Consider the following 23991-nt stretch of genomic DNA (forward strand, 5'->3'; position numbering starts at 1 on the left):
AAAGCACATAAAACCTGCACATCAATAACAGGCCCAAGGGCCAGCAAAGGTGCTCAGTCTACAAATTAAATGTAAGGAAAGAGGATGCGTTTGCAAGCAGATTAACACATGTGAACACCTCCTAGGAAGTGAATTTATTATCACACCTAATCCCCTCGGAAACCCTTGGAAACAAGATTTAGCATTCTCAGAATAACTGATTAACAAATTCATTTTGCTAATTAAAAAACATTGTCATTTGATAATTAGCTCATTTTCTTTTTCTTTTTGGGGGGCATTCATACTTTGCTTAATAAATAGGAGGCCCACAGATAATTATGAGGCCAGTTCTTGAAGACTCAGTGCAATTATACTCAAGAGGCCTAGTCTAAACGTTTTATCCTTGCAAGGGTAGAGCTTTGAGGGTATGAGGAAAGGAACAGGTAGGGCAGGTAACAAATTTGGCTCCAGTTCATTGAGCGACAACTGTGGAGTCATATGCAATGAAGTAAAGAAATGCTATCAGAAATCACTGTGCAATCCCATTGTTGCCTCTGTGCTCTGTATTATAATAAATAGCCTTCATATCGCTATGCAGTAAGCAATGCCAGTCCTGCCAAATGCTAAACAAAGATAACATCCCAAGAAATAATGAGCACCCATATGAATTTAGAGCTAGAAAAATAAAAGCTAGCATTTAAGTGGGGCTGGTCGAAATATGAACTCCCTCTACTTGAAAAGAGCTCCCTGAGTCAGAGCCAGAACCACTGAGTCTAACTCCAGGCTAAAACCACCACCTATGCAAGCAATTCCCTAGTTTATGTTTGCCAAGCAAGAAGAAAAACTGGTAGAAGGACTGGTTCACTAAATAGGTCAGCCTAGTTATTTCTTGGAACTGCACTGCTCCCTAAGCTCTAGACAGCATTAAGGAGATCTGTCTGCTGAGCCTCCCCTGCCACCTGCTTCTTCCAACCCCTTAGAGGTCTTTAAACAAAGGCTGGATGGCATCTGTCAGGGATGCTTTGATTTAGATTTCCTGCATGGCAGGGGGTTGGACTGGATGGCCCTAGTGGTCTCTTCCAACTCTATGATTCTATGATTCTATTATAGCATGGGTAGAAATCATAAAGCTCTCCAAATGCTGTTGGACTGCAATTCCAAGCAGCCTTAGCCCAGCTCAGCCAATGGTAAGGAATGCTGGGGGTTGCACTTCAACAACATGTGGTAAGCTGCATGATTCTCATCCTTTTATTAGAAAGAAAGGTAATCTTCAAGGTAAGCTAGGGTTAAGAAGGGCTATTCTAACATGCACTATTCTAAAAGAAACCACCAAAGCCATCTGGCCTCTCAAAGGGCACTGTCAGTGAAAGCAATGCTCACAACAAAAAATCATTAAGAGCATCATAGTTTAGGTTGACTGACATCAGAGATGCAAATGACTCCTATTAGGAGAAGTGGGTCCAGAACTTTCTACTGCTTCAAAATAAATTCAAAATAAAACAACTGCTCCTGAGGTTCAGGGGCACAGCCTACAAACTCAAGGGTGGTGCCTGTTTGAAATGAGGCTAAGGCCCATGCCCACGTTTTGGACACATTTTTTTCATTGACCAAACCACATTTGTATACATCTTTTAAAATATGTGTGATTAAGAAAAGAAATCTGCACAGAGAGAAGTATCTGCGCCTTCCAGTTTCCTCCTAATGATTGGAAACTGAAAGATATACACACTTTTTCACGAACTGCCTCACAGACTATGGATAGGATAGATTCATCTGAAAGAAATGGCTAGTGAGATTTCCCCCCCCCCCCCAATCTCTAGCTATAGCTCCCATCAACTCCAATCATTCTTGCCCACTATGTCATTCTGATTATGAATAGGTGAGCTCCAGTCCAGTTTATACAGTGCATCCCAGACTGAAGAAAGTTGCTCTTGTACTTCTGTAAGTTATTTTGTCAAAGAGATCTGCTCCTTGCTGCAGACCTCTGACTTGCATTGATTTTCACCCTCTGTTCCAAGTCAATAACCCTGAAGACTTCGCCAAAGAGCTAGCAGTTTCTCAGCCCAACCAGAACAAGTATACATTGTTTGGGTTTTTTAATGTTTCCAGAATATCCCTTAGGTGCATTTCAACTGTGTATGTGTTTTGTTGAAAACGTCTTAGATATATTTTGTGAGTGATGCTGCATCCTGGGGTTGAAAAGTGAACAAAGCTAGTTTGCTCGCTTGCTTGCTTTAGCAGGAGGGATATCTATTCTGCTACAATTCACAACATATGCACACTTTTGCAGATTGGCAAAATAAGTAACTGCAGACCTGGATTTCCTAAGGGAGCCAGCTGCACAGCTGTATTTTCCTTTCCCCTACATAATAACTCTTAAGACTTTGATGTTCCCTGTATGGCAGAGAAAAATTATACTCTGTTATACAGCTTGTTCCCTAAACTGGAAAAAAGATATGTAATATTGGTATAAAATAGCAATGGGTTTTTCCCCAAAATTTAATTAGATTTTGGCTACATATTGCAGTCAGCCAAAAACATGAGGGGAGGGGTCTTCACAAGCATGAAGACTTAATTTACTTTTCAGATCCTAATACAAGTTACCTGAGCTTGAAAAGGTTACTTTTTTGCATGACCCTTTGGACATGGCTGTGAAGGTGTTTTTTTGTAGTCCAAAGAAGTCTCCCACCGCATCTCTGTTGTCAGCATAACATGGAAGTTGTGACATGTAAATGATGCTCTGACTTTTCAGAACCCTGAAGACTTTCCAAATACATGCAGAGAAGGTTGTGGGGAACTTAGAGCTATTTCCTGTCCTTCTCTATCTCCTGTTCATTTCAATTCAAGCTAAACTGTTGTTATTGTATGCCACCCTGAGACTATAAGAAATAGGGGACAATCAAGGTATTTTAATATGTGAAATAATTTTTTTCCTCCTACCCATCCAAATTACGCACAAAAGGGGAGATAAATGAAGCTTTAGAAAGTCTGCCACACAAGAACCTCATATTCTCCATCCTTCTCTTCTAGGATCACCCTTAAGAATCTGCAGCTGCCAGGGTCCTGCATGGCTTCTTCTCCATGTATATGTTTTATACAGCAGAATCAGAAGCATGAATTGTATCTTTAAAGACATGCAAAACCTACCACAGGAATTCTCTAGGAAGTTCTACCCAGGTGATGCTATGATATTTGTTCAGGACAATACCACTCACAGCAGAGGAATATCTATGGAAGTAAAGTGCATGCTTCCACTGTGGACATCTCCCTTTCTGTTATTGTCTCTTTTGTTGTCTCTGCCATACTTGGAAAATTTTTATACACACTGAAAATTTGTCTTAAGACAGTGCAATGGCAAATAGAGTGACAGAGACATTAAAAATGATCAGGCAGCATTCATGCTGCTCCTTAAAGGTTCTGTTCATATACAAAGCAGATCTCTGTTCAACATGATACCATTTTGCAGTCTTGCCCAGGGCCAGAATATCTAACTAAAAGAGCTGATTCTAGCAATAATTCCAGCTTGTATGTGTTAAAGTTTTTTCTGCTGTAGTTTCAAAAAAATAAATAAATTAAGAATTTGCTTTAGACATAGGTTGCTGCAAAACCACCACAAAATATAATTCAATGGTAATAATTAACTTGGGTCCAAAACACACTGCAGAAATAATCCTGTTTCAGACTGCTTTAACTGCCCTGGGTCAGTGTCAGGTAATCCTAGGAGCTATAACTTATTGCGGCACTAAATGTCTCAAACAAAAAAAACTACACCTCCCAGAATTCCCTAGCATTGGGCCAGGATAATTAAAGCAGTCTCAAACTGCATTATTTCTGCAGTATGTTTTGAACCAAAATTATACTGCATACAATGTATCAAAAAAAAAATCAAATGTATTGGTTCTAGCCATCACATTATTTTAAAAAAGTACCTAAAATGTTGTTTTCTTTCAACAGCTTTATTTGGAAATGCTTTAGAACTGAATTAGCTTTCACAAACTGTTCCCGGTTTTGACAGTTGCCCAGGCAAACGATGTCACATCTTAAATAATTTTCACACATCAACTTGATAACAAGCTTTCTAATTTTTGTAATGTGAAAATAAAAGGGATAAGGAGTGAACGGATATCCCCTATTCTATTTCATTATTACTTCATGGCCTGGTTTTCCCACACACATTATTCTGCCTCCCTTCTGGCTTAAAAGATGGGATCATTTTTTAAATGGTGTGTGCAGAGTTTGCCACCATTTTTACTTTGTACTCATTTTCTCCTTGTGAGTTATATATGCACATAAGCACAAATGTATCTTAATCAAAATTCTGCACACTATAGCGTGTTACAGACTGCCCTAAAGCGGGCGGCCTGCCACCACGATCATTAGCTACGCCAAGAAGCCCGAGCAGCCAGACCGTGAGACTTCCCAGCGAAGCTAAAAAGGAGCGCCGAAATTGTGCTCCTTTTTGGCTCCTTGAAGTGGCGCGCAAGGCGCGCACTCGCGGTGTCACTTCCACTGCGCCACGTCCAGATGCTGTGCGTAAATATGGTGGAGCCCGTGTGGACAGGTGCCGCCATTTACTACGCGCTCCACACATCCTAGGAACAGGGCCGGTTAGGAAGGTGAGACCCTTCCTAACCCTAGCACGCCCCTTCCTAACCCTAGTACGCGCAGAGCGCGTAATAAATGGCAGTGTGTAATGCGCCAGAGTTCCAAACATTGGCGTTCCTTTTTGCTCATGCACAACAAATGTGCACATGTATTCATGCCCTTTAGGAACCTGTAAAGAAAACTATGCTAAACAGTGCATGACCAGCACTCTGGACCAAGTTTGGAAATCAAAACTAAAGAATGGTGGGTCAGCAATGGACACCCAAAAATCTAGAAAGAAGTTCAGGTGATGAGATGGTTATGTTTATTTTTTTTAAAGCCCCTTATGATTTTTTTGCCATATTTAAGGAATGTGTATCACGAAATTGTGAAACAGTCATGTAAATACATGAAACAAACTACTTGCTCAGAAGGAAGATAGCTTCTTTTTCATTAAGAGAAGGAAGATGCAAGCCACAGATGTGGGCGAAACGTCAGTAATAAACTATTCTAAAACATGGCCACATAGTCCAAAAAACCCACAAAAAACTATGGATGCCAGCCATGAAAGTCTTAGACTTCACACTGTTAAAAGCTTTAGAAATAGAAAGTGAAGTCAAATAGCCAGGAGGACACATAAATCTCTGAGTATTATTCCAAGTTTTCATATGGTTCCCTGCTCTGTTATCTACTTTACATTTGAAGTTTCAGCTCTTACTAATATCTGAAGCTGTCCATTTTATGGCTGCTTGTCTCTCTACAGTCCCTAACACTAGAAGTTCCTGTTCCACTAGGATTCTACTGTGTGCACTAATCACATCTGCAACTCTTTTTTAAAGCCTAATTTAAAGGTTCCTGCAATTAAATGATTCTATTCAAGCAGCCCAGTAGGATAATAAGGCTCTAGTAGCATTCTATATTTCAACCAAATGTGGAATATGGTGACTCATTATAATTGACATAGGGATGCCTCAGTGACTCAGCCTTGCTCAGGCCATGGCTTTAAGAAGTAGTTAGTGTGTAATTAGTTCAGGGGAGGGCAAAGTGTAGCCCATACAGCTCCAGGACACATTTACCTCTACTGCCCCACAATATCTCACCAAGAGATGTGGAGAGAAATTTGTCACATTTCCTCCAACCCACCCCTGAGATGTTTTAGGCTCAAGAAAGGCGCTTTCCCCAGAAAGTGACCTGAAAGTTGGCATCTGAGTCATTTCCTGTTCAAAACAAGGCCAAATGGCCTGGAGGAGGCCCAAAATATTGAGAAATTGTCCATCATTCCACCCAGGTTGTACACTTGGGAGTTAAAAAAAAGTTTAACACTTTGGAAGGCTAGGCATTGCTGTGGGAGTGCCCCTCCAAGGTTCCCTATGGGCCAATATGATGATTGCCCATACTGGGTTCATCCATCAAGCTGTGAACCTCCATGTCATAAGTGCATCCTGAGGAAGAGATCCCTGGAGCTTGCAACATGATAAACACTCCTTTTAACAACCACTTATCCACACTTGTTCTTCTTCTATGCGTCACATAAATGTATGACACCACCTTACACCACAGGCCTATGCCGTAGTCAAGTGCTACCTACTATGATTGGCAGCAGGTCTCCATTGCGTCAGGCAGGAGACTACATCAGATTCCCTCTGATTTAGAGAGACATCAAGGACAGAACCTGCAAACTGAACATCAGAACTTTGCATTTCACTTTAGAACTATTGCCACTTTTACTAGGATTCCTTCCAAATAAATATTTAGTCATAAATAGTTTTTTCAAAAGGAGATCTGGAAAAGGTAAAATTTAAGAAGACCGGTTTTAGCTCATACCCTGCTAACCTTTTATTCTCTGCTGAGCAAATAATTCTAGGCAACAGTTATACAACAGCTTTCTTTGTGTGAGCATGCCAAACAAAAATCAATTGCTATTTTTTTTCTTCCTCCTCAACACAAGTGTTCAGTGAACTACTTCCTAAAGGTTATTTAATAATGAATATGGAAGATTGATTTTGATTCAAATTGTACAGTATGAAAAAGTACAGTAATTCCTTCAGTGTCACTGTAGCTGATCTAATTTTGATCTGCAACTGACCTACAAAAAGCCATAATCTTTTACTCAATAAAAACAGAATTTTCTGCTGTTGGCTTGGGGGACAGGAAATGATCAGACCTTTTAAGAATACACTGTTCTAAGTCACTAAGATCCAGAGGCTGAATGGCTTTCAAAGATTTTCAATAATGGTGCCGTCGGTATCAGCTGGTATTTTACTTAGAAAGATCCACAGTACATAAAATCATTGTCTGAAATGCCTGCAGAAACACTGGACAGGATGCAGAATGTCACCTAAAGGCAGACTATAGGCTTACATTTTTGGAAAAATATAGTGTACTGTTAAAGACAATTAGTATTACCACAAGCAGAGGTTAAGGAGGAAATTAAAAAATGCTTAACTTTGTATTGTATGTTTTCTGGTTTGTACCTAGTTATGTCACAGTACTGACACGAACCTCCTTATGCTAGCAATTCTGTTCCTTTAGGATTACACAGGTTTTATTGTGCAACCACTTGCACAACGGCACAAATGGTTGTGCAACCAGACTTACAACCACGTTGCACATCTGGTTGTACACCTGTTGCACTACCTCTTATGCAGCTGCTTTGCACAACTACTTACACAAAGGTGTAGTTGAGCACAACTGTACCAACAAGTATTTTTACTCTCTTTGCAACAAACTCAATTCTGTTTTCAGGTTCTATTGAATCAAGAAACAGAAATATCAGTTATGATTTTAAGAGGGGCTCTCATCTGACAATTACATTAAAATATTATTTTTAGAATAAAATTGGAAGTTCTGAAAAAAGGAATGAATATTCTTCCTGCAGTTTGAATTCCCCAGTACCATAAAAAGAAGCATCAAATAAATATACTGTACAGTTTAGTTTGTACTTTTCACTTTCCCCCCTCACTTTGGCTGCATCTGCACAGCAGCAATAATGCAGTTTGACACTACTTTAATCGTCATGGCTCAATGCTATGGAATCCTGGGATTTATAATTTGTTGTAGCTCCAAAGCGCTTTAACAGAGAAGGCTAAATATCTCACAAAATCACAAATCCCAGAATTCCATAGCACTGAGCCACGGCAATTAAAGCAGTGCCATTCTGCGGTGCAAATGTAGCCTTTTCCTCTAACTGCTAGTATACAGCAAGACACAATGTTAGAAATGTCCTGCAACATTTAAAGAAATGAAAAAGAAAAACTGAAAGGCAAAAGATAGAAAATGTATATCAGCTACATTAATTCCATCAAGAAAGGAAAGATCAAAATTTGATTGTCATCTCCAGTTTTCTTTCAATATCAGATTAAAGCTCATTAAAAACTGATCTTTGTTGCTCTTTCATGATCCTAACACCAGAACTAGATTGCTTATTAAGAACTTCTATTGGCATCCAGTGTTTGTTAATCTAATGCCAGTTATCTCTAGTTTATAAAAAGTCATCTTAGGTCTTGGCATTATGTTATACAGAGCATTGTAGTTCCTACATACTTCACCAATGTAGAGTCTGAATCTCAGGAATGGCTTCCTGAGGTTTCCTAAAATTACGTTTGGTCAAGTATATTGTAAATCTGTACACAAAACCGGTTTTACAAAAGAAGAGAAAACCCAGACAAAATTCAGATTCTTCAGACAGTTTGGAAATACAGCCAGTTCTCCTTATCCACAGATTCCTTATCCACAGATTTAACTATCCACAGCTTGATATATTTTAAAAATATATAAATTCCAAATAGCAAACCTTGATTTTGCCATTTTATAGCAAGGATACCATTTTATCACACCACTGTATTTAATAAGGCTTGACCACCCATGGATTTTAGTATCCATGAATCAAACCCCAGTGGATACCAAGGGTCCACTATATATCAGTGAGGCATGAATTCAAAATTATGGGTAAGAGTCATTGTGTATGAAAGAGATGGTTCTCTGGTCTACAAAAAAGACTATACAGAATATCTAATCTTCTCTGAAATTACATGTTCATTTTTGTAACTTCTTATGTTCAGAAAAATACATTTCCCTGCAGTTGGATTAAACCTACCCTCTTTTAATATTCAGTCCAGAAATGAGTTTAGAAGGAGCAAGTTTCTAATTATAACAGTGTTAAGTTTCAGTAATGGGCATACAACGTCATTACTGTACTGTATGTAACGTGGTTACATGGAAAGTTAAGTCCCATTTTCTTCTATCTGACTCAATTCCCAAGTTCATAGACTCTCACAAACAGATTCATATGATGGCATATTCTCATCTAATGTTGGCAAACACCAAGCAATAACCTAGTTTTTTTAAAGCTTCATCATTTACTAGGATGTGCCTGGGAAGCCACTTTCTAAGTATGATAGCAAGTAGCTGCTAAAAAGAGAAATGATTTCCTAGGTGGAGCTTAGCACACTATTAATGTCAATATCTCTGACCTGTCTAAACTCATCTGTGGAGCATGTGTGTGCAAAATGGAATAAACATGAGAAAACTTACAAGGACTCTGCCAGTTAAAGTTTGGGCTGAAATCATCACCCCTGCCCAGTCTTTAACAGAGGTCATCCAGCCCACTTCTGCTGCTACGGTTTCCTCTTTCTCATCTGTGGGTTTCAAGTCCCCATCCGCCTGGGGTTCTGCACTGACATTTATCTTCTGGGCCTCCTATAAAATGAAAAGAGAGGAACAGTTAGATTATCACTGGTTGGTAGCAAGAGCGCACCAAATAAATACAATGCACAACATATGGTGAGTGGGAAAATCACGTTCCTCTGCCAAATGAGAAAACGACCTACTTTCTAGTGGTTGCTCACAAAATAATCTTCTTGCTAATGACAACTATTGGACAGCAAGCCTCAGAAATTCTGCAAAAATTATTGTGCTCTCACAGTCTAGTAAGATTTATGCTCATCATCTACTTTACCTCCTTAAAAGAAAAGGGGGGAAAGGGTGGCGGGGAGCTAGCATTCCCAAACCATCATTATATTGTATTATTCAAATTTCAGTGCCCTGCTATTCAGGGCTTCAGTTGGCATCATGGGGTAGGTAGCAGGGAGATGAATGCAGGAATGTGTATCTCCTTCGTGCAGCAGGACTATTACAAATCTGGACCTTAGCAATGGGAGGGGCAGTGTCCCTGGAACTTGCCTTAGGCAGCAAAATGGCTCTGGCCAATTCATTCCAATCACACTGTGAAGCATAATAGCGCAGCTGTGGATGAGTCTTAAGGCAAATAAGGATAGAGTTATGAGCAGCATGCAATGATCCCTAAAAAGCAACCAAGGTTGAACAGTTGTCAGAATAGACTGAAATGCCTCTTTCCCAAGTTCTATACACAGTGCATACACACAGTGTTATTTTTCCAAGTTGTTGTATGCCAGCAAGTCGCTTGCAACTTATGGTGACCCTAATGTGAAGCTATCATGAGGTTTTCATGGCAACGTTTGTTCAGAGGGCATTTGCCGTTGCCATCTCCTGAGACTGAGAGCATACAACTTGCCAAAGGTCACCCAGTGGGTTTCATGGCTGAGCTAGGAATTGAATCATAATCCAACACTAAAACCACTACACCACACTGGCTCTATTATTATTATTATCATTATTAAATTTTTAACAACCCCCCCCCCCCCCCCGAATAGTATTTTGACTGTGGATGCCAGGTTCTTTCTTGAGTCACATGGGCAACATAGCTGGTGTGAAGTCGAAGGCTTTCATGGCTGGCATCTATAGTTTTTTGTAGGTTATTCGGGCTATATGGCCATGTTCTAGAAGAGTTTATTCCTGACATTTCACCAGCATCTGTGGCTGGCATCTTCAGAGAATGATGCCAGCCACAGTTGCTGGCGAAACGTCAGGAAAAAACTCTTCGAGACCATGGCCACATAACCCGAAAACGCCACAAAAAAACTAACATAGCTGGTTCTTGAGATGTCTGTAATTAATTTCACCACATATTTTTGTAGTCTTGTAGACACACCTCACAGTAAAAATGTGGACATGGACAAAATAATCGAAGAAAAACATGCAGTGTTTGTGATTATTAGTCATGTAGCATTTTGAAATGATTATTTCTAGAGGCAGTTGTCCAAGGAAGCTCCCAATGGTAGTGTGTGCAGCCTAAACAACCAAACAGAAATGAAAGACAGAACTGCCAATGTTTCAGCAGGCTGCCAAGTTGCCAAGGAGCAACTGTTTAAAAGAGAGCTGTGTGATTAATCAAAGGAACTCCTCCCTGCCTGTAAGCAATGGTGGTCCCTCCTGAGTCATCAGAGGGAGAGAAGAAACAGTAAATGAAAGGAGACCATTTTAGCAGTGCTAGGTTGGCTGACTCATTACCGGCCACTCTCATTCACCTTCATTACTTGTGGCTGCTGTTAGTACAACGATGCCATGCTCTTACACTCGAATACCATGTGCTTCAATCCAAATAAGCACAGATATTTGAAAGGAATACCAGAATACCGTAATCAAAGGATCAGATGCTTAATTCAGATCAATCAGTGAAATCCCGCTCTCAACTGCTTTCACTGCTTGTTGGTATCTCTCATGGTCTCCTTAGAATCAACAGAAAGCAATGCTGCCATTAAAACCACATCTACTAGAGTTCTGTTTCCTTGCAAACCCGTTGGTTTCTCGGGCAACAGTTACCTATTCTGAAAACCTTCCTTGCTTGTCTGTTTCTCCTTTGTCTCTTTCTGCTCCCAAGGTCCTGTGAGAGATTTTTCTCCTATTAGTACTTTCTTCCTTCTGCTACCTGTCTCTGTATCCATAGTTCAGTCACATCTGTTTATTTGACACTTCATTCTTTAGCTACTCTGTCCTTGCCAAGTTTTCTTAATAATTCTCCCTAAATAATATGCATGCCAGTCTATGTTCTGGGAAACTCCCACTTTGCCCACCCTTGCTTCAGTATCTTATCTCCTCTGCTGTTTACACCTGTTTATCTATCTAACACCTCTGCAACTTTTCTTTAGCCATGTTGACCCTAGGCCATCCATCACTTAGATGTCCTGCTTCATGACATGGCTGCTAGTCCTCAGTGTGTCCCACAAAAAAAAGTATACATGTCAAGGTTTTGTCTTAGTCAGTCAAATCAACAAATTTCCCTTTTCTTACAAAGGCTGGATTTCATTTTTTTTCCTTTGTCCTTTCACAAATCTGCACAATGGAGGCAGCCATCTTTTCTCCTGCACAGTGTCCATGGAATGATATGACATTATCACATATCATCAGTGTGAGTGGTATTTGATGTTCTAACTTTAAAAGCACCCTTTGAAGATAAGTTAAAGAGAGAGAGAAAGAGGAACTAAGCTAGTTCATCTATTAGTACGGAGAGCGCTGCAATAGTCATGCCTGCCCTCTAAAAGCCACAGAGCTATTCTCTCTTGCACATGTAAACACTCACGTACATCCCTTTGCAGGGAGTAGGAGTCATCCAACATAGCAGCAAATGAGTTTTCAATCCATATTCCAGTGATTCTACCACACTTTTGAATAACTGCCTGTGTTCTGTTTCAAAATAAACATACCATACCCTGCTCTGTGACTAAGAAATGTTTCAGCTCTACCTGATAAATGAATGGCAATTCAGATCAAAATCTGTAAACCTCTCCCCACATCAACATGTGTTGCAGGAATAAAAATCTTTTTTTTTTCCTTTTCAGTTATGTGCAACCTTCATTACCAGACAAATATAGATATGATGAATCAGACTTTCTGCATTCAGCATTCATGAATGACACATCCCACAAAAAAATAGCCCACTGATTTTGGGAAGATACTGTTTTTGAAATAACAGCAATTTCCTAGAGGTTAAGCTCTGTTAGGAAAATGGGGGTTTGAACATATAACAAGCCCTGATGACTCACTCCAAGTGTCCCATAGGCTGTGCCCCATTTTCTGTTAGACAGCTATCAAGCAAGGTATGAAGACTACAACCCTACTCTCATCTCTCTCCCCCCTCCCCCTGTAACCATTAGAGATACACTTCTGCTGAACATGGATATTTCATAACTTAGCTTCCACCACATCTGTGGCAGCTTTCACAATGGCAAACCATGCCATCTTTTCTCTAGTCTGAATATAGATACATTTTAATTAAGGGTACCAGTTAGATTCAGACAATCCTGATTCAAATCAGACATATTCTTACCAACTCAGGAGTCATCTGAAGGTAGGCAAAGACCTCTGAGAGAACTCCAAAATGAATGTGGGCATTCCCCAATTCTGGCAATTCAGAGGAACAGAGCCACACAGACAGTGTCTCTCCCATCCAAAAGCGAAGGCATTTCTCCCACTCACTTCCAGTTCTCAAAACATGGAAAACATTAAAGTAGAGAGTGAAAGGAGGAGAGCTACAGTGACTGACCATTTTACCTTCCAACCTGGGAACAACAATTCCAAGGCTTTCCTTTTTAATTCCAACTAGATTTCCTGAACAATGTGCCTTTAAAGAAATGACACTTATGCAGAAAGAAATGTCCTACACTGAGAACACATTCATTTGGACAGGATGGTAAAAATGTCCAATGCCTTTTCACCTGCTACATCTTCATTTGTAAAATGGTGATATGTCTGTCACAACTGAAGCCTCTGGTGCCGCCTTAGACTTCCATATATCATGGGTTGCTACAAAGAAACTGAACAATGCCAGAACCACATTTCCAACAGAAGTATCAGAGGCATCTGTCCTGTGTTGCAGAATGGCTACTAATATGTTTGCTTTAATAGAGAACTTCATGAGAATAATGCCTTAAAGAGGGAATTGTGGACCTGTGACAATCCAGCACTTGGATGCACCTGTAGTGACTATATAGAATGAAGAGAAAGTACTCTGTTGCACTGTAACTCTGAAAAATGGTTATCTTGACTGACATGCATTTCGGTAACATGGGACCAGCACAAGGCTAACAAGAATTGGGTTTCCCCCTCCCAACACATCCCATTTCCCTTCATCATGGGTATTCAGAACAGGTGCCATCCAGATGCAGAAGAATTTAAGCTTTTCATCTAAAATCTTTTGAGTAGACCTTCTTCTGGCATGACAATGTTAGAAATTAGGGTAACAAGCAGATAAGATGCATTCAAGTTTCAGAAAAATTAATCTAGTACAATATTCTGTCTAGAGACTGTGGTCCTACACACACTTTCTTGAAAGGTAAACCCCATGAAACTCAGTGGATTGTTCCTTTGATTAAAGATGCATAGAAATGTCCACTACATCACTTTTCTGGAAACAGGATCCCCCAGTTTTAACCCATAAAACTGCAGCCACCTTGCAAGTAAAGGGTACACAAGAGTTTGCCTTGATCAGGTCAGACTATTGCTCCATGTAGCTCAGTATTATCTACACTGACCATCAATAAGTAGTATTTTGTGGTAATGGTTTCCCCTTTGATATAATTGTTTAGCCCTGTCTGACTGTCAGGGGCAGTGCTCATCTTGTTACTAAGCCAAAGAGCCAACTTTGTGAAAGAAAACTCTGTGGTCATGTAACCAGCATGACTGCATGGAATGCTTTTACCTTTCCGCTGAAGTAGTACCTATTTATCTACTTGCACTTTTACATGCTTTTGAACTGCTGGGATGGCAGAAGCTGGGACTAGTGATGGGAGCTCATTCTGTCATGTGGTCCTTGGGTCTTGAACTGCTGATGTGCCAACCTTGTGATAATCAGAGTCAGCATCCTACCCACTAAACCACTGTGTCATGGTATCTGAGACAAATCAGCCCTACCTGGACATGCCAGTTTTTCATGTCAGCTTACTGCATGCATACTTATATTAAAGAAATGTTTGACAGCCATGCTCCAGATAGATGAAATAAGACAGGGAACTAGCCTCACCCCACTATCCCACCCCCCACCTCTACTTGCCAATTCTCTGTGGAGTAAATTTGCATCTGGCCTTGAATTATCATCTACATTCTGGCCACAATAAAAAAAATTGTCCCAAAGAAAATGTTATTGAAACACAGTTCTGAACCCAACCTATGCCTACTAAGCATGCCATTTGCAAAGCCATGTTTTGTTTTTCATATTCACCAGAGTTAGGGGATTATCACACCCAAGGCTTATCGTGCTTAAATCACCAGCAAAACACTCCAGAAGTGAGGAGGTGTGATAGCTGGTCATGTTTCTGAAGCATCACTGAAGTGTCCCCTCTCCTCTCCCGTCATCAAAGTGTTCGCAGAGTAGCCATTTCTTCAATAACGGGAACTTCCATGATGAAGAAATGGCTGCTCTGTGAATGCTTTGCTGACGGGAGAGGTGAGGGGACATTTCAGTGGCACTTCAGAAGCATGACTGGCTATCACACCTTTGTGCTTCTGGAGCGTTTTGCCGGTGACTTCAGTACAGTAAACCTCCATGTGATAATCCCCTTAGACATGGATATATTTGCCTCATCAAAACAACAGTACTTGTGCAAAATTAGTGACTGCCCTAGGATATATCCAAGACTCTTCAATGTTTAATGGAAGATGGAAACTCAGGAATCGACAGGGTACAGCAACAGTAGACATAGAAGCACAATAATGAATACACAGGAGCCCAGAAAGGGTGCCGTGTTTGAAAACCATAGCTTCAGAGAAAGGGATACCAGTTCAGAACAGTGAAGGAGATTATGCCTTTCATAAACCAAGGGTAACACAGCTAGCATGACAGCATTTGATGGTGCAAACAAGAATCTTTTAGCTCCTTCTCGGTAGCTTGCCTGCAAATGTGTGCTAAGCTTTTCCAAAAAGCTGAACTCCTTTCTTATCAGTGGTGCAGGTCTGCCATCCTGTTGCTTCTCCTCACCTCAGCAAATTAACTAAATAATGCTGTGGCAGCCATCCATGAGCCAGAAAAATGAACATTTCAAGAAACCCGGAATGAAGTTTTAATTGGTGCCTTATTTAGAAGCATGACAGGTACATTTTAAGCTAATACTATCTTTATGCAGGCAGGCTGCTTACCTGTTGTTTTGTAAAGTATTCATTATTTTAATTGCTTGATGACAGGAACATATAAATAGAGTGAAGTGGGAGGGTGTATCTACTGCTTGGTGCAATGTTGTCTCTTACATTTTATACATGGTGGAGAAACACAGCATACTTATCAGAAGAAAAGGCTGAAAGCTGCATAGATATAAAACCACTTTGGGACTCTGCCAGAGCCAAAGAGTTCCTGTTAATAGAGTAAATATGCTCACGGTTTTTTTATTTAGTTATCTGGCTTCTGTTATCCTTCTATTACCAAGGTCCAAAATGCTTTAGAAAATACAGAGAAACTAGTTCACACACACATAGATGAACAAACATCTAAACACCCTTGAAATCCAGATTATTAAAATTCTAATTTACTGACCAAAACCAAACTTTTTATTTATTTATGATATTTTCTGCCTATTGCTTTCTACAAAATACTTTAAAATGGCATCAAATGATGATGCACGTTTGTCCTCTCTCTCTCTCTCTCTCTCTCTCTCTCTCTCTCTCTCACACACACACACACACACACCCCATCCCTATGAGGTAGATCAGGATGATAGTCATTTGCCAAAGACAAGCCAGTAAACATCATGACTGGAAGAAGAATCTGAATGCAAGTTTTCCTTGACCTAAGTGCAGCAATACTCCAAGTACACCTGCACCATCCTGATTTACTGCTGGTAACTACGTCCTAGAACACATGTGTGATACCTTCCTCTCTCCAAATTCCTTTCTCCAAATTCCATTACAAAGTCCACCTTTTCTGTGAAGGGATTAGTAGTTAGCACAAACCCGCAGACCTAATGACTAAGACTTAAGTATGTGTGTAACTAGGGTTGCCATAAGTCTGGACCTCCAAACAGGGACAAATTTTCAAATGGAGGGCACATTTTTTTAAAAATGGAGGACACGTGGAAAAATTTGATGGTTTTAAAAAAAAATGTTAATATAAATACATGTTTCTTAGGCATGATCGAAATGGAGGACATTTGGGCATTATTCCTAGACAGATGACAGAAATGGACTTTCCCTTTCTGGCCACCCCCCTCCTCCCATTCCTAACAGCATATTTGGGCACTGAACATGGCTTTACTTAACATGGCTTCTTGCATACTTCAGAGGCTTATTCCATAACCAAACTCTTTGGGTTTCATACTTAATATGTCAATGTGATTTAACAAGAAGTGGGTTTGCCCTCGGATTCAACTGTACTTTTCAGAAGTGTGTACTTGGTCAAGGGACTCTGGTTTTTTTTCACTGTGCATGAGTTTGTAAAAATCAGAGCAACTTACATTGGTCATGCCTCAGAAGCTGGCTCATTTCATCATCATCACTATCCTCTTCCTCCTCCTCCTCCTCTTCTTCCTCCTTGTCCTTCCTCCCTCCTTCCTTCCTCCCCCTTCCTCCTTCTTTCCTCCTTCCTTCCTCCCTCCTCCTTTCCTTCCTCCCCCTTCCTTCTTCCTCCTTCCCTCCTCCTCCTCCCTTCCTTCTTCCCTCCTTCCTCCCTTCCTCCCCTTTCCTCCTTCCTCCTTCTTTCCTCCCTCCTTCCTTCCTCCCTCCTCCTCCCTTCCTTCTTCCTCCCTTCCTTCCTCCCTCCTTCCTTCCTTCCTCCCTCCTCCTCCTCCTCTTTTCCTTCCTCCCTTCTTCTTCCCTCCTCCTCCTCTGCCTCCCAGCCCAGGCCCAAGCGGAGAAGGAGGTGGGTGGCTGCCTTGGCGCGCTCCCCCCCCGTCCGTGCGCCAAGGCAGGAGGCAGGCAGCCAGCCAGCCACCTCCGCCTCAGCCTCCTCCTCTGCCTCCACCTCCCGGGCCCAAGGAAGTGCCCAGCATGGAGGCGCGCCAGGCAGAGGAGGTGGTGGGTGGCTGCCTGCCAGTGCCTGCTGCCTTGGCGCGTGCACACGCACAGGGAGAGCCAAGCCAGGCAGGCACCTCTGCCTCCTCCTCCACTTGGGCCTGAGCCGGGAGGCAGAGGAGGAGGGAAAAGGAAGGAGGAAGGAGGGAGAAAGGAAGGGAGGCTTGGAACGGAGGAGGGGAAGAAGGAGGTGCGCCTCTTGCGCATGCCCGCGCCCCCTCCCCACCTCCCCGCCACCTTCCCCCCACACATCACCTCCTCCTTCGCTTCCGAACGGAGGAGGAGGAGGTGGGTGGCGCGGCCACGCGGGGAGGCAGGGGAAGGTGGGTTGGCGCCGCACGGGCCCCAAACCGGGGGCTTGGGGCCAAACCGGACAGGGACTGGGAGGGGGCCCCCAAAAGCGGGTTTGTCATGGGGGCCGTCGGGTTACGGCATCCCTATGTGTAACTGAAATACCACATGATGTTTCTCCATTCAGCCTCTACTTGCCTTTCTTCCTCCGTTTCATGTGAAATGTAATGCCCCCCATTGGCACGGAAGAGCACCTGCTCACATAGAGGGGATATTAAAAAGAATGAATTTAGTATAGTACTATGGGTAAAGGAAGATTATTTTTGGAATGTTGGAATTTATTTTTTCTTTGCATTCTTTGGCTGGCATTCCTCTGCTGAAATCACAGTCCCATCAGAAAGTATTCTGCATCAAACACAGCATACATAACAGTCTAGCAGGGAAGTCTCATAGTGAATTAAGTACAACCATGCAGCTTCAAATTCACACATATAGCACTGTCAGCATGACCAATCTGAAAGGTAGCACTGTAGGGATCACCCAAAAAAATGAACATTTCTAGTCATTTATTAATTTCCAGGACTAGATACAGGTCTAGTGGTTATTATTCTCATCTGAATTTATCTTAAGCATTTACTAATATGGCACTCTGTTGTTGTTTGCCCCCAAGTCATTTTTTTTTAACTTATGGTGACCCTAAGGCAAACCTGTCACAGGATTCTTCAGAAGGAGTTTGCCTTCTCCTGAGGCTGAGAGAGTGTGACTTGCCCAAAGTCATCCAGTTGATTTCTATGGCTGAGCAAGGATTCAAGCTCTAGTCTCTAGAATAATAGTCCAACATGCAAACTACTACAGCATACTGTCTCTCTCCTCTTAGGCCAATCTAATTTTCCAGGTGTGGGCAGCTGAAGCCAAAAATACAGTGATTTATCCATGCTCCCCTTAATAAATGCCAGAGCTTGGAACAACTATTCTTTATACTGTGACTCCATGAATTCCCCCAACCATCCTGGCCACTGACTAGGGAATTCCAGACATCATAGTCCAACTAAAAAGAAACTGTTCTTCACGATGGTAAATCTAAAGCTGATATAGGCTTTGAACTGGGGTTTTCAAAGTTCTTCTAGAATTTACAAATGGGCCTAAATAAAACCTCTCCCCTGCCGATTCAGAACGGCCTCCCTCCTTTTCGTAATGCCTCATCTGAAGAAGTGGAAGACAGGAGAGCATTTGCTTTTTGAATAACAGCTGCAGTTGCCTACAGGGTAACCGGCTATGTTTACTGCTGCTTGAACACATGCACACAGTTAAACGGAACTCTAAATAATTCAACGTCCATGTGCGATTGCATCTTTTGGCACAGGAATGACTTCATCCTGAAATTGAAAGCTTCAGTTAAACTAAAGCTAAGACATAAGATCTCAGGGTTGAATAGCACCACAACAATTTGTTTTAAAGACGTCACTGAAAGCGCTAGGTATGTATGCATAAACCTGAGCTGCCTCTGAACTTACCAAGGTCACTAAAGGGAGGGGGGTATATAGAAACACAACAGATGCTGCAGGGAATCAGTCCAGGTGAGCTGTCTACTGAACTCACCTGGATTAATCTAAACTCTGTGTGTGCCTGTTCATGGAATATTTATGCCCAAAAGGCAGCAAAAAAGGGCAGGGGAAGGAAGGACAACTTAGCATGGAAATAAAAGGCAGTAAAGCTAAGGCGATTAAATGTCACTTAGCCACTGTGGCTACTGACTGAACAACTGGGTTACCATCAGACTTCCTTTGAATTTGCTGAGTTCTTATTAGGTTGCACTGACATCAGATATCATACCGTACCCCTGGTTTTAAGGGATTAATTATTGATACCTCAAAAAAAACATTCTTCTTTTCAGTGAAGAAAAGGAAACAGAGACTCAAGTGGAAAATACATCAGATGAAACAACCAAACGTTTTTTGCCAATAAAATATTTAAAAGCTATGCAATATGCTGGCTGCAAATTTGGCATCTGAAGAAAACTGGCACTTGAAATGTCTTTTAATACTTGCAGCCTAATGACCCTGTACACATTTATGTGGAAGTAAACCGCATTTGATGGGACTTGCTCCCAAGTCACTAGGTACAGGGTTAATGCCATAATACTTTCCATTCACATATTTCACCATCCATGGGAGGTAAATGAAACCATCAAGTTGAGAAGCATTCTACTTGGAATATAACACCCAAAGTCCACAAAACAATGATACCTTTATTGGACCAGACAACATGCACAAAATATCTGTTGCAAACTTTCGAAGCCTTCTGGCCATGTGACACTCCAGGAAAGCAAAGTTAAGTTCCACTAGCAAGACAAAAAGGGATGCTCCTTTTGAAATCCTAGTTGCCTCTGTCCTTTGTGAAGCTCCAAGATGCCTAAAAAACATGTTTCAATCATCTTTTTTTTCTCCTTTATGATTTTTAACATCTTTGCCTGATGAAAAAGCCAGTGTAGTTTTGAAAGCTTGTTACAGTTTACTACACAGCTAACACAGCTACCCCTGGATAAGTTTTTTGGACACAAGAGTTGGAGTCTAACTTCTAACTTTTCCAAGTTCTGTTTCTCTTCCCTATCCTGTAAACCAGAACATGGCTTCATAACCCAGTTTATTAGGAAAGTGAGAATGCTCACTTCTTAAAATAATCCCCCAAAGCACCCATTCAATTATAAAGTTGCAGCTGGAGAACATAAAGGCAACTTTATTTAGATCAAAGTCAAAGTACAGCTGAAATCCAAAGTGTCACTGTCATTATTTGAAGGATCCAGTTAGACTACAAATGTTTCCTGTCCACAGAGAGATTGCCCAGTAACATTTGTGCACTGTGCTATATTATTCGCAATTTCAGAAATGCTTGTTTATTTTCCTATTAATACAGATCATGAGTTTAAATTTCAAAGTTTAAGATCATGGCTTAGTATGAAAATGGATTCAAATTCTGTCAGCAACTTTTCTATTCATTGCTATTGGACAATATAGAAAAAGTGAATTCCTTTCAGTTCTTTGTGTATAATTCATATTTATGGGCTGGATCAGCTTTCCCCAGCCAATGGTCATGCTGGCTGTGGTTGATGGGAGTTGTAATCCAAAATATCTGGGGGGCATGACAGACTGGTACAGATTACCTTCTTTCCTTGATATCTTTTTCCAATAAGTTAAGTGGGGAGTGGGAATGGGGACCTAGAATATAGTTCTCTCATTTGTTGTCCCTGTGCTCTGGACTATACTGTCAAAATATATATATATATATATACATATACATATACATATATATATATATATTCCTGCAGATTGTTTAGAACAAAATGGAACAAGTCTTAATGACATGAATTTTTAACTCAGTAAAATAGTACAAATATCTGTTACGTTGTTGCTCCCAGTGCAATTTAATTGCTGTCTTCCTGCTGTGACTGGCTTGCTTTTACACAATTAGTTTTATTAGCTGCTTCATTATTTGCAATAACAATAACAATCATTGCATTTATTGTATATTATATTGTCCAGAAAGCTTTGGCAGATGGGAATGACAGAAATTATGGAGGTTAATTCTGAAACATTATAAATATTAAACTAGGTGGCGGTTGTTCCAGAATCTTTTCCCAGCATAAAGGGATACAAACGTGAATAGCATTCCTTTCAATGAGGTTTATGCAGCAGAATCTACTAGTTGTTTTGGTCTTGTGGGGTTTTTTTTCCTTTCTCCCTTGAATACACACCCTAAATGCCATTTAAAATTATTGTTTCACCTTCACTCATACTCCCACCCCACCTATCCCCAGCATAAGATATATAATGAATAGGTAGGCTCTGAAGAAATATTTAAGTGCTATATGGAAACTAGCCTGAGTAACTGAGAGGAGGAGATCACTTTACATACAGGAGCAATAGCAATAGCAAGTAGATTTCTATATTGCTTACTATATTAGTAACACTCCCTAAGCAGTTTACAATGTGTAAACCAATTGCCCCCAACAAGCTGAGTACTCATTTTACTGACCTACGAAAGGATGGAAGGCTGAGTGGATCTTAGAGCCCTGTCTGGGATCAAACTCACAACCTTGTGGCTGGGTACCAAAAGAGCTATCTAAGAAGAATAGTTTTGGGGAAATAATTTTTTAAACCAAATAGACAATTTGCTATGTTGTTGTTGTTGCTATTGTGTGCCTTTGTCATTTTTAACTTATGCTGACCCCATCATAGGGTTTTCTGGGGCTGAGGGCATGTAACTCACCCAAGGTCACACAATGGGTTTCCAGAGTCCTTGTCCAACACTCACACATCACATTGGCTCACACTCTTAAGTAATATTTGATCCAAAATGTCTGGCACATTGAGTCTGTACACAAATGCACCAAGAAATCACAGAGGCACAGAAGGTTAAATGCATGCTGATGATTAGTGTGACATGAACTTAACAGGATTAACTGTCTCCGTCTCTGCCAAAATTGCTGCACTGTCAAAGAAGATAAAAAAATTTGTCTTGAAATGTCAGGAATTCTTCTTGCAGATATCTATTGTCACATGCCTCGACAATACTTAAACTCCCACAGATAATGATACATAATTAATAATGATATTTTAGTCACTTTCATATCCTTGGCAAAGGTGACAGACAACTCTCTCTGGAAACAGAGGAGGCCTACAGAGGCATGGTCCCAAAAGTAAGATTCCTACAGAATGATCTTCCTAGTTTGCATTTGGTAGGTTGCACATCCAAATAATAAATCAGAAGAAGGTGGCCTTAGTGACACTGAGTCGCAGTACTGACCAGCTAGCTCAGAACCTAGTGACTACAGCAATTGGCAGTGGTTCCTCAAGGCAACAAGCAAAGTCTTTTCCCAGGAGCAAAGCTATCATAAGATCTGGTATACTGCACAGTATCAACTTTCTCTGGGCACAGTAGTGTGGAAGTGACAAGTTTCCCTTTTCCCTAAAATATGTCATCTAATTATAAATTATAAACTATCTTTAAATGGGCAGCTAAGGGTGCATACATTCCCTTTTCTGCTATGTCTCTGCAGACTCACAATTACAATATAGTAACATGCATAGATCATGACTCAAGAGCTGAATTTTCCTTTCATTGCCGCTGAAGCAGTAAACTAAAGAGGACACGGTTAAAGACTGCCCACAAAATTCTTTCCAGATACCTGCATGGATGAGTCCAAAAGGAACTAGCTCGCCTATGGTCTTTGTAGACCCCTGTGATAATGGAGATCTATGTCTGAAATTTAGAGGGAATCATTACTATTATAAGGTGTAGACTAATGAAGGAAAGAAGGGCGTCACAACATCTGTAAACATGATTTTTTTAAAAAAAACTTCCTTCCATATTGCTTTTCTTACAAAAGTTTGCCCTAAAACAATATAATGAAACCATTTGATGATTACATCAATACAGTAATATAGAAAGTCCTATGTTTGTATTTTCATCCTGCTAGTTTCTGCATCAATACATCCAAATAGACAGTTGCAAGCTTACAGAACAGTGCATATCAATCAGAACATGGCTTAGACTAGTGTATACTGCACACTAGATTTTCAGAATGCAATGAGCCATGGCAGTAAAATAAGCAAAAAAAGGTAAAGGAAAGAGAAACCGAATTCTATATAGGACAGACCATTGATGTTCTATGTTTTCCACACCTTCAGTCACTCCTTATCCCATTCATCTTGGAGAACATTTATATAAGAGAGAAAATTAGGACTCCACAAATGTACATGCCAGGATGACTGGCAGCAAGGGCAATGTAAGAGACAGGAGACAAGTGCTTGTCCCAGATCCTGTGGACTGCTGAAGCACAATCTATTTCGGGGTCAACCTTGGAAAGTGGCATGGTTGGGCATTTGCCAGGGACACAACAAGCAGTGGAACACCTCCAACACCAACACCACCACGTTATTATTTCCTGGCATTATTCAAACTGGCCCTTCACTTTTCCCTGGACTTGATTCCTCCCAACGCAGGGATGTAGCCGGGGGGGGATCTTGGGGTCCGGACCCCCCCCTTCCATTAGAAAATGATGGCAGTGCTGCTGCGCCCGCCACACCCAAGCCCCATTATAATGGTGGCACTTAGTCTGGACCCCCCCCCCCCTTCCTAAATCCTGGCTACGTCCCTGCAACGTCAACCAGCATTTGGTCCTAACAGTCCTACGTTCTCTCCATTTGCTCATTATTTTCATCTACTTAACACTCTTAAAACTAGAAATAAAAAAGAGGCAAAATCTTCAAATCCTTTGTGGATAAC

At 40.9% G+C, this 23991-nt stretch overlaps 1 protein-coding gene across 26 annotated transcripts in view; it reads right to left on the reverse strand.

Moving 5' to 3' along the window:
* KCNMA1 (potassium calcium-activated channel subfamily M alpha 1) overlaps window positions 1-23991 on the reverse strand; it is a 612911-nt gene that overhangs the window by 450998 nt on the left and 137922 nt on the right. For all 26 annotated transcript variants that reach the window (XM_042456625.1, XM_042456624.1, XM_042456616.1 and 23 more), the window contains exon 2: window positions 9097-9261. In XM_042456625.1, coding sequence (XP_042312559.1) covers window positions 9097-9261 — 165 coding nt within the window. The remainder of the gene's footprint in view (window positions 1-9096; window positions 9262-23991) is intronic.

Source organism: Sceloporus undulatus, chromosome 3 (genome assembly GCF_019175285.1).
Source record: "Sceloporus undulatus isolate JIND9_A2432 ecotype Alabama chromosome 3, SceUnd_v1.1, whole genome shotgun sequence".
In the NCBI taxonomy this organism is placed as follows: Eukaryota; Metazoa; Chordata; class Lepidosauria; order Squamata; family Phrynosomatidae; genus Sceloporus; species Sceloporus undulatus.